At 48.3% G+C, this 11,863-nt stretch overlaps 1 protein-coding gene across 1 annotated transcript; it reads right to left on the bottom strand.

The window, feature by feature from the left end:
• Positions 1-465: 465 nt before the first annotated feature.
• Positions 466-9,271, bottom strand: LOC109927244 (kelch repeat and BTB domain-containing protein 11). Its single transcript, XM_020527212.2, has 2 exons — positions 8,605-9,271; positions 466-3,381 (listed from the first exon to the last, which is right to left on the bottom strand). The coding sequence occupies exon 2, from the start codon at positions 3,049-3,051 to the stop codon at positions 619-621; it is 2,433 nt and encodes an 810-aa protein (XP_020382801.2). The 5' UTR covers positions 3,052-3,381; positions 8,605-9,271; the 3' UTR covers positions 466-618.
• Between the last annotated feature and the right edge of the window lie 2,592 nt (positions 9,272-11,863).

Below are 11,863 nucleotides of genomic sequence, written 5' to 3'. Positions count from 1 at the left end.
GCCTGGGCAAGGGCGTGTGCTCAATACTGCTTGCCACCCACTCAACGAGGTGCCAGCAGGGATGTCAAAATCATTTGTCCACAACCACAGTTGCTTTCCAAATAATCATACTGGACTGTAAACCTTCACTCTTGTTCTGTCTCCACAGATCCTGCCAGGCCTGCTGAGTTTCTCCAGCATCTTCCCTTTTAAAGAAAAACAAAAAGCGGCTGGCAGAATCTAAATTATACTCAGAAAAATGCCAGATGGACTTGAAGCAAAATGATGGTTCTTTTGTAAATAAGGTAGGATTTTACAAAAGATAAAAAAAGACATAAAGCTCCAGCTGTCATTTGTTTTTTTTTTGCTCCATGCCAAGGGAAAGGGAGGCAGCGAGGAGGAATAATGGGGAACAGGAGGCAGTGAGGAGGAATAATGGGGAACGAGAGGCAATGAGCGAGGGAGGGGAGGGAGATTAAGGGGGGAGGGGGGTGGAGGAAATGGGGAGGGGGGTGGAAAGAGAGGGACGGGGTGGATGGAAATGGAAAAGGGGGTGTGGAGGGGGATGAGTGCGTGGAAATGGTGTTCTGCTTGCCTCCCCTTCTACAAACTGGGGCAGCTGTAGAGAGTAGGCCCGGCTCAGGTCTCCTTATGGTGAGCAGCGGGACTCCTCTCAGGGAAGGTGAGGATGACGGGGAACAGCACCCCCTTGGCCTCAGCGCACGATTTGAGCTGCTGGCTCCGGAGGAGGCGGTCCCGGTCCCCGTCGTCGCCCTCCTCATCGGCCAGGGTGAAGCGCAGGCTGCAGGCCCGGCTGACGCAGTAGAGATCGCGGCCCAGGAGGGCGCAGCGGAAAGGCTGCACCGGGGCGGCGGGATGCAGCGGCAGGGAGCCGCAGTCACTCCACACCCGGGCCACCGTGTTGTAGCGGGAGACCACGGCGACGGGCGCTCCACCGCCGGCCCGGCGCTCCAGGTCGAAGCGGTAGAGCCAGCGGCCTAGAGCCACCATGTCGGCGGAGCGGTGCCGGCTGCTGCTGCACGGACACTCCTGCCACTCGTCCCGCCGCGGGTCGTAACGCAGGAGGCGGTAAAAGAGAGAGCCGCCCGACACGTAAATGGAGCCGGAGCAGGCGGCCGCCTGATGGCAGACGGCGAAGCCTCCGCGGGGTAACGGCGCGGCCGGGCTCCAACGGTCGGCCCTGGGGTCGTAACGCTCGACGCTGAAGAGGCACTCGCCGCCGATGGCGTACAGCTGGCCGTCCAGGGCCACCAGCTTCAGCTGCGAACGAGCCTGCCTCATAGGCCTCAGCTCGGACCAGCCTCCGGTCGCCGGGTTGTAACTGAAGAGGCGGTCGGAAGGGCGGGCCCGAGGCCCGGAGCCCCGCAGGCCTCCCGCCACGAACAGGTAGTTGTACAGGGTGCACAGGCCGCAGCCCCGGGCGTCCGCCACCGCCTCGGGTAAACGGCTCAGCCGCTCCCAGCTCTCGCTGGACGGGTCGCGACGGTAGAGCCAGCGGGCGGCGGCCTCCTCATCCTCCCCTTCCGAGCCGTCCCGGGGTGTCCCGGCCTCCGACGGGGAGCCGACCTCGGGGCTCTGAGGCCTGCTCCCTTCACGGCTGACCGGCCGGCTCCCCGCCGGGGAAGGCCGCTCGTACACCTCGTTCAGGTCGACCAGCACCAGGCAACGTTCGCCGCCCGCCGAGGAGCCGGGCGCTGCCGCGGAACTCGAAGCCGAGGCTCCAACCGGGACCTGCTCCGTCCTTTTCCGGAGGATGAGCTCCCTCTCGGCACCGCTCAGCCGGCCGTAGACGGCGGACTCCCGCAGCACCCGCAAGTAGTGGTCGCTCATGAACTTGTAGGCGGCCTCCCGCAGTTCGGGCAGCCGCTGGCGCTTGGCCAGGCCCAGCAGCTCCAGGCAGTTGCCGAGCTCCAGCTGGGCCTTGAGCGAGTCGACGGCCGAGTGCAGCGCGCACGGCATCTGCAGGTACTGGGCGCCGGCGATCAGCTCGGCCGCGTTGTTGGCGCGCACCGCCATACCTGCTCCGTACGCGTAGTCGAGCAGCGGCCTCAGCGACTCGAAGCTCAGGCCGCCGCGGAGGCTCAGGAACTGCCGGGACAAGCGGGCCCGGAAGAAGTCGCTGCGCTCGGCCAACACCGCTTTGTGAGCCCGCACCCGGAGGCCCGACACCTCGATCACCAGGTCGGGTTCTGGGGCCTCCGCCAGCGGGGACGGGGGCGAGGCCGTACCGCCTCCGCTGCCCGCCTCCAGGCTCCAGTAGGGGGCAGGGACTGAGCTCTCCCCGTCCTCCGGGGGGCTGCGGTGGTTGTTGTTAATCTGCCGCTGGCTCTTCACCACCCGCTCCTCCGTCTCCGGCACCGGCTCCTGGTCATCGCCGGACGCCGCCGAGAAGCAGAGGGACGAGCCGAAGCTGCAAGACCGCGGGCCGGGGCTGCCACTCCCCCGGCTGAACTCCTCCTCCTCCTCCTCCTCTGCTTCCAGAGGCAGCTCTCCCTCCGGCCTCTCCCTGTCCGACCCCGAATCCCCCTCAGCTCCCCCGTTGTCAGAGCTGCCTTGATACCCCGCGTCTCTCCTTCCTTCAGTCCATCCTCCCGTTGTTGTTGCTGCTGGATCTGCACTCACCCCTTCTCTGCTTCCGCACCCCGCTCCCCCAGTCTCCCCAGTGCAGTGACAGGTCTCCCAGTGGACAGCCCGAACCCCGGGTCCCGCCGGCTCCTCCAGTGGTGTCTTGGTTCCTGGGCAAAGTATCTGCCCCGAATCATGTTCTGTCCCTTGCCAAATTTCGCCGCTGTGTTGCTCCAAGAAAGCCGGTGACTCATTTTGCAAAAAAGCTGCTCTCCCTGCCTCACTGACGTCTGTTGTTTTGATGGGGTCAGCTTGCTCCTTTGTCAGAGTTTGCCCGTTCCTGTGGTTTTCCACTTTTACCCCATCGTGGCTTTGTCCTGGGAAAGAACTCCGAGGAATGCCTATTAATAAAGACTCAAAATCCAAGTTCTCGTTCTTTTGCAAAGCACCAGTGACAAATAGTAGATCCTGACCAGACTGATCCATCGATTAGATGAGATTGTATTGGCTCGTTTATCGGGCAAATCCAGTCCGCGCTGTTACTAGCATAACTCCCAATAAATGCCTGGACAAGGCACCTCATTCAGACATGTTTTGCTTCACACACTGCCTGATCTGGATTTTCAAATATTGCACATTTGCCAGCGATGCTTTGTGAACTAAGTATGGTTTGGTGCTGCAAGCAACCTCCTGTGAGACGAGATTGGGGAAACTGAGGTTGTTATTGCTTCAGTGCCAAAGTCATGAACTTGTGTTGAATTAGGTCCGCATGTAAAGCCAAACTTCCCTGTTGTACTCTGTCCAGTAGGCATTCCTCTGCGTACAAACAAAAAAAACTTTTCAATTAGTGGCTTCCTACATCAAAAATAAACCAAATCATTTTACTACAAAACAATTATAGCATAGTTATATAAACATCTGATCAAATACAACCTCTTCAAAATGTCAACATTTGAAGTGCAGCTCTAATGTGATGGTCAGTTAATTTGGTTGGTTGAATTCATATTGGATAAATTAGCCAGATCAGTAGCCTTATGATGCTGAATAGCAAAGTAATTATAATTTTCTTAATAGGCTTAGAACAATTTCAGTTTTGTATGAACAGTGGTAGTGTCCTACCTCTGAGCCAGGAGACACGGGTTCAAGTCCCACCTACTCCAGAGCTGTGTCAAAACATGTCGAACAGGTTGATTTTAAAAATATATGGTCATGATGCAGATCATCCCAAAATCACTGACTGAGTTCACCAATCTGAAGGTCAACTGGAGTGAAAAAGTAGACCATTTTGGCTCATGAAACAAACGTTTATAAATGTCCTTTCTTTTTGATTATGACAGCAACACCCCTTTTGAAAGGTTACTAAACAATACTATTGTTTTGGCATCAACTTTCTTTGGAGTCTTTTGTTCTCTTATGATGCTGCATTTAAAGTAAACATGAGTCAATGTTACTTTTCATGCAGTGATGGGAAGATATATACAAGATAATACCCAATTTATCACTGGTCTGTATCATAATTTGTTAAATGATTTATGCAACAATAAGGACACTGGCTACATTCAGTAACTTACATGAAAAGAGGTTCAGCCACAGTTAGAGACGTATTATAACCATTTCAAACTATTTTTTAAAAAAGCTTGTATTTCCATAATGCTTTTCACAACAACCAGACTCCCAAAGAACCTAATGAAGTACTTTTGAAACACAGTCACTGTTGTGATGTAGGAAACATGACATTGCTGCTTACAGGAGCTTGCTGTGCACAATGCGATAATAACTAGATGAGCAATTTTTGTCAATAAATATTAGGCAGAAATCCAGGAATAACTCCATTTCTCTTCTCCCAAATACTGCCATCAGATCTTGTTACATCCACCCACGCAGATGGATGAACATCATAAGGACGGCAACATGCTGCTGCAGGAAAAGATGGAACTGGTCACTTTGCTGAATTTGAATTTAACCACCAAATCATCTGGCCTTTACTCAGTGATGAATCTCACTTCAAATGTTCAGACGTTTTCAAGAGGTTTACTAGTTTTGATAGTTTCTGTGTTTTTAAATATGACTACAATATATCTCCACTTCTGATATGGCAGAACTCGGCTAGTCCTGTACCAGGTGTCTGAAGACTTGGAGTGTGAACCCTGTGATTCACTGGCAAGAATGCTATCAACTGAGCCACAGCTGACATAATACAATCATTTATGTAACTGATAGGATGTAATTGTTAATTCAAAAGTGTGTGACAAACATGATTACTTTTTGCCACATAACAACTCTGGATATTGCGTGTCACTTAATTGAAAAGAACAATGGATAAATGATCCAATACCACCCTGTTTATATCACTACCAAGAGTTACATTTATTCATTGCAATTTTCCAAGCAATAAGAGTTTTATCTTTATGCCTTGCATACTTGTGATAGACTTGTTTGGCACAGCTCAAAAAATAAATAAATACATAGAAAGCTAATTCAGTACGATCTGGGATGACATTTCACTTTGGACAAGTTAATGATTTGTAAACATGATCCAATTGCCAGAGGAACAATTACACACCATTCAAACTTTGGCATGAAGAATTTGAAAGTATTACATTATTTAAATGGAGAGAGATTGCCAACCTGTGATACAAAAATGACAAAGATTAGTATGCAGTTGCATCAACTGATTAAAAAGGCAAATGGAATATTAGGGTTTATTGCAATGGGAATGGAAATATAAGAGTAGGAATGTTTCAATACAACAGTATAGGGACTTGGTAAGACGATATCTGGAGGTGTGTGTGTGATAGGTTTTATTTCTCTTAAAAATATAATTGTTTAGAAGCAGTTCACAGAATGTTTGTGTGACTCATTCCTGCGATGAGAAGCTTATCTTTATTAAGAAATGTTGAAGAGTTTAAACCTATAACCATTGGAGTTTAGAAAATGAGAAATAATGCTATTCAATTATACAAGGTCCTATGTGCATTTGATAGTGTGGAGCTTAATACGTTCATTTTATCTAAAAATGTCAATCTTTTCAACAAAATTGTTATCAGAGAATATGGCTTTAAGGAGAAACACGTTGTATTTAAGCCTTGATGGTATTACTGATAATACTATGCAGTGCACAATAAGTGCTGGTGACCTCATAAAAGAATACACCAAGCCCTCCGCGAATGACGAGCAACGCCACGGGAGCTCCGCGAGCAAAGTTAAAGCTGGTTAAAGTTTAAGTAAGCCAAATAATAAAATAAACAAAGAACTGCTGGAAATCAAAAACAAAAATTCTGAAGCACTGAGATAACTGGGTGTAGAGCTGGATGAACACAGCAAGCCAAGCAGCATCAGAGCAGAAAAGCTGACGTTTCGGGCCGTCAGCTTTCCTGCTCCTCTGATGCTGCTTGGCCTACAGCCTGTTATCTCAGATTCTCCAGTTCCTACTATCTCAGAATTCTGAAGAACTGTCGCTGGACCTGAAAGATTAACTTTTACTTTCTCTCCACACCTAATATTCGCTTTATACATCTCCTGAAGGACTGGACTTCAAAATGATCAAAGGCTTCATCAAACCACGTGAGGAGAATCTGCCTAGTTTTCGCTGTTTCCATGCGATCCTCCAATCTGAGTTTAAAATGCTTCAGCGGATGGTAAGCCTCCAAGTCTATGGGACATAACGTGGACTCCTGTACAGGAGTGGAAGGACTGCCAAGAAATAGTCAAGTTGGTCAAGGAATGGCCACCAAGGTTATTCGCGGACAGTTCTGCTCTCTCAGAGGACAGTTCGTGCTTGGAGCTTCAGAGAGATGCAGAACGGTTTCTAAACCCTTCCAAGTCGAAACCTCCCCCCCCCCCCCCAAACCCGTCCTACTGTTTGGGGGTGGGCGGAGAAAATTTGGGTTCCCACGCCTGTGCACTTTATTTCTGTCACGCCGACAGTTTGATCCCATCTTCCAAGCTTCAAGATTGTTTGAGTCGGACTTTGCTGGAGCTAGTTGCATAAATAGCAGATTGATGAGATAACACAGTGTGAAGCTGGAGGAACACAGCAGGCTGGGCAGCATCAGAGGAGCTGGAAAGTTGACGTTTCGGGTCGAGACCCTTCTTCAGAAATTTCCCGACCTGAACCGTCAACTTTCCAGCCCCTCTGATGCTGCCTGGCCTGCTGTGTTCCTCCAGCTCCACACTGTGTTGTCGCTAACTCCACCATCTGCAGTTCCTACTATCTCTACCAGATTGATGAGTTGCCGGCGGTAATGTTGCGCAGCTCAGAGCCGGCCCGACTGGGTTAGCGCTAAAAGGGCATCGCCGTCTCTGACAGGGAACGAGAAACCTGGCGTTATTGAAATTAACTTTGATTGCAGGAACCGTTGAATCCGGTTCTCAGCCGCAACATGTTAGTGAGTGAGTTTCATGTGGACAGCAGAGAGTGAACGAGACAGATCGAACTGCAATCCTGAGATTGATCCAAATGTCCTGAGGCAGTTTTCATTTTTGATTTATCCGCGGACGGTTTGTTCATTTCCGAGGAGCTAAATCGTGGATTGGTCTGCCCTAAACAAGACTGAGAAAATAAGATAAAATCTGTGCTCTGTTTGAATCTGCTTTCTGATGCTGATTTGTATGTGCCTAGGTTGAGCGCTCCCCGTTTAAATGAAAGCGGTGTAACATTGAAAGCATCGTGAAATTAGCAAAAGGCACGTTGCGTTTTTAAATCTCAGTGGGGGGTCGGGACCTAAACCATGTGAAGTACAGTTCAGTGGATACTGAAGGCTGTTTCGCTGACTGACGAGGCAGTCTGTCAGAGATGCGGACAATGAATGAACTGCAGATATAACATCCCAGCCTCGGGCTGGAGAAACAAAAAGCCTGTTGCTGCTGCACACTGCCTTCAACGCCCGGACCAGAGGGGGAAAAAAAGCGAAAGGTTTGCAAGGCAGGAAAAAAAAAGGGGCGTGAGAGTTACATCGCAGCCTACCGAATTAAATTTGTGTCTAAAACTAAGCCAACAAATCAGCCATATTGCAGGGAGTGCTCTGCTGGGACTGTACACTATTGAATCCCAAAGCGCCGGGCGCTGGCTGCATTATAGCGCGTCGTTCGGTTGCAATTTAAAAAACGATTTAAATCCGTTTAACTTAAAAGCAAACACACACCTGCCATGTACCCATTTCATTTCTCACAACCTATTTAATCTTCGCCCAGCCTGCGCTAACTGAATTTAAATCGCGCTTGCGCTTCTTTCTCTGACACAACAGAATGCCCGAGACACCAATTCTGCACGGATTTTACAGAATTCGGTTGTAGTAGTGCTTGCATTTTGGCCAATCTGATGGGGTGGCGGGGGGTAGTGGTGGTGATTCGGTCCTTTTAGAGTTGAACACTTTACGTTAACCTTGTGTATCCTCCCCCCCACCACCCCACAGTTTCGGGAGGGGAGCGAAAACGGGCCTTCGGATCGTGTGCTCATTGGGAGCCAACAGGCATGAATGAAGATTGCAGCACTGCAAGCATTGGGTGCATCTTCTGCAAGGAACCAAGCTGGGGGCGGGTTGCGTGATTGGGAAACACTACGCGTGATAGCCAGGTCGTGTGTGAAAATAAAAATTCAGTTTCATTTTCAAAACTTTCAGGACGAAAGGAACGGATCAATACATGGCAGAAAAGAATCAGAAATGGCTCTGCTGAAGTGTTAATACATGTATAAGATCTATCCGATTCCCTAGTTTATCCTGCCATTTTACAGAAAAAAAATCATTCTGTCACTTCAGATTTTGAACAGTATTTTGCAACACTGCAATAATCAAATTAAGCGAACTCCTGCTGGAAACAGCACATTTTGCACGCTGTCTTGTCGGGCCTTTGGGTCATTTTATAATGCACCTCACCTAAAAGCGACCACCATGAAAGCGATATTTGTATCTTTAAAAAAAGGTTTGCAACCATAAAGACATATGGTGCGATTTAAACAGTAGGAGGCTGTGCCCGACTGCGGGTCTCCTGATGACCGCTGTACACCGAAAAAAAATGTAAGAAAATCAGAGCACTTACTGAGATCTCGCACTCAAACTGCCATCAATCACTGCCAGCAAAGGAACCTGCCAGTCTAGACATTGTAGCGTTTTTCTTTTAAAAAAAAACTGTGAAAGCCTCTCGGAAAATGCAAACGGAGAATTTCAATCAGCAATGATAGCGGAGCAGACGAGAAGAAAACAGACGAGTGTTTAACGTGAAGCGGAGCAGAGAGGCGCCGTTGTCTCCGGTATCCCTTTAATCCCGAGTTCCAGCAGCGGCAGCTTCCTCGCCGTCCTACTCGCCTGTGGTTTCCCCGGTGCAGGAAAAGTCTCACTCACAGATCCAACTGTTTCCCGGTTTTGTTCACGAGTTACCCCGGATGACAGAGCTCTCCGCGCCAATGCTGCCGCCTCCTTGCATCGTTGGTGCGGGGCTTGTTTAAACGTGGGTAAGTAAGAGCTATGACTCAGTCTGTCCAGGTGGATGAAAGAGGCCGGATCCTCACGTCTTTGATTCTGCTGAATGAATAATTCTTCTAACTAGACGTGTGGAGATTCTCAGTGCATATATTTCAACCAGTCGACTGGAACCTTGGTCCTTCTTTAACCAAGTGCACCCCGCCTCAGTACTTTCCTGAGGTGCTTTAAGTCGATGGTTTGGTGAAAAAAAATTCTTCTGAATGCAGGCACTGAGTCCCACCTACTTCCACAGCACGCAGCTGCAGAAACTGCTTGAACCCCCTTCGGCAACTGTACATGACTTATTGACAGGGAGGGGGTCATTTCCGGATTAACTTCACCTAGTCGTGCTCTGAATTGGTCATCGGTGGAATTAAAAAAAAAAGAACGCAGTTGTTGCAGATCATTAGGCACTAACTTTGTTTGCCACATGAAGGACACATGAACAAGATTGAGTTGGCACGAGTTTTCAACCCTGGCACCAACCCTGAGGTGGCATCACATTCCTCAGCGCTTCATATCGATTGCAACACACGGGAATGAATATTGTCTCCACCTATCCTGTCGCCACTTGTAAAATATAACCATGTTTCTGGGGCGCGGGGTGCTGTTGAATGGTGGAATTAAGAGTCAGCAGAATACAAAAGACAAAAAAAAGTTGAGAGAAGCTGGAAATACTGAGCAGTTGGCCAGAGAGACAGAAGTCAATTAAAATTGCCACTTACATCCTCGGCCCCGCTTTAATTCCTCGAATGCTCTCGTGGGATCTTCAAACTACATGATTAGTTAAGGCACGTAGAACCAAATTCACAGAATTCACATTTGTTTCTGCTCTTAGACATCAGATTCCATTGTGTTCAAAACTTAGAATGAAAGCTGATCTCATTATTCTCACTCAAGCCACTGTGCAATCACCATTGGCAGCAAGTCCAATTTAAGGGCAGGTTGTCTCAAATACGACCAAGTTATATACTTTGACAAGGTTCCTCATGGTGGACTGGTTAACAAGGTTAGATCACATGAAATACAGGGAGAACTAGCCATCTGGATACAGAACTGGCTCGAAGGTAGAAGAAAGAAGGTGGTGGTGGAGGGTTGCTTTTCAGACTGGAGGCCTGTGACCAGCGGTGTGCCACAAGGATCAGTGCTGGGTCCGCTGCTTTTCATCATTTACATAAATAATTTGGATGTGAACATAGGAGGTATCAATCAATCAATCATAGAATCCCTATAGCGTGGAAACAGGCCCTTTGGCCCAACAAGTCCACACTGACCCTTAGAGCATCCCACCCAATAACCCACCTAATCTATGCATCCCTGAACACTATGGGCAATTTAACATGGCCAATCCACTTAGCCTGCATATCTTTGGACTGTGGGAGGAAACTGGAGCACCCAGAGAAAACCCACATAGACACAGGGAGAATGTGCAAACTCCACAGAGACAGTCACCGAGGGTGGACTCAAACCCAGGCCCCTGACACTGAGACGCAGCAGTGCTAACCACTGAGCCACCGTTAGTAAGTTTGCAGATGACACCAAAATTGGAGGTGTAGTGGACATTGAAGAAGGTTACCTCAGAGTACAATGGGATCTTGATCAGATGGGCCAGTGGGCCGAAGTATGGTAGAGGAGTTTAATTTAGATAAATGTGAGGTACTGTATTTTGGAAAGGCAAATCAGGAGAGGCCTTATACACTTAATGGTAAGGTCCTGGGGAGAGTTGCTGAACAAAGAGACCTTGGAGTACAGATTCATAATTCCTTGAAAGTGGAGTTGCAGGTAGATAAGATAGTGAAGAAGGCATTTGGTATGATTGCCTTTATTGGTCAGTGCATTGTGTATAGGAGTAGGGAGGTCATGTTGCAGCTGTATAGGATATTAGTTAAGCCACTTTTGGAATACTGTGTGCAATTCTGGTCTCCCTGCTATTGGAAAGATGTTGCAAAACTTTAAAGGGTTCAGAAAAGATTTACAAGATTATTGCCAGGGTTGGAGGGTTTCAACTATATAGAGAGGCTGGATAGGCTGGGGCTATTTTCTTTGGAGATTTTGGAGGCTGGAGGGTGACCTTATAGACGTTTATAAGATCATGAGCAGCATGGATAGGGTGAATAGCCAAGGTCTTTTTCCCAGGGTGGGCGAGTCCAAAACTAGGGGGCAGAGTTTTAAGGTGAGAGGGAAAAATATTAAAAGGGTCCTAAGGGGTAACTTTTTTCCACACAGAGTGTGGTGGATGTATGAAATGAACTGCCAGCGGAGGTGGTGCAGGCTGGTACAATGACAACATTTAAAAAGCATCTATATGGATACACAAATAGGAAGGGTTTAGAGGGATATAGGCCAAATACTGGCAAATGGGACTAGCTTTGTCTAGGATATCTGGTTGGCATGGACAAGTTGGTCTGAAAGGTCTGTTTCCTTGCTGTACATCTCTATGATTCAATGACTCGAAGTTCGTGATTCTGTTGCCTCCAAATTTCAAGCCCCACTCGAGAGATTTGAGCGCAAGATCTAAGATGTCATTCCAGTTCAGTGCTAATCAATGGAGTACCGCACTGTGATGGGTATTGTTTTTCTGATTAAATGTTATATCCAGACCTCTCAAGTAAATGTGAAAAATCTGGTGGCACTATGCAGAGATGCTGGAGAATTCTATTGGTGAAAGCAAAAGATGCTGGAAATCACAGCAGGTCAGGCAGCGTCCGTGGAGAGAGAGCAAGCTAATGTCTCGAGCTTGGATGACTCATCACATGAAGAATCATCTAGACTCGAGACATTCGCTTGATCTCTCTCTACAGATACTGCCTGGCCTGCTGTGACTTCCATCATTTTTT

Source organism: Rhincodon typus, chromosome 5 (assembly GCF_021869965.1).
Source record: "Rhincodon typus isolate 14 chromosome 5, sRhiTyp1.1, whole genome shotgun sequence".
NCBI classification, from domain to species: domain Eukaryota; kingdom Metazoa; phylum Chordata; class Chondrichthyes; order Orectolobiformes; family Rhincodontidae; genus Rhincodon; species Rhincodon typus.
Note: the sequence above shows the minus strand (reverse complement) of the source record. Positions and strands in the feature narration are given on the sequence as shown.

Bases quoted from the DNA above. Each gene is read 5' to 3' on its own strand.
- LOC109927244 (XM_020527212.2), bottom strand. From the start codon at position 3,051: ATGGATCAGTCTGGTCAGGATCTACTATTTGTCACTGGTGCTTTGCAA.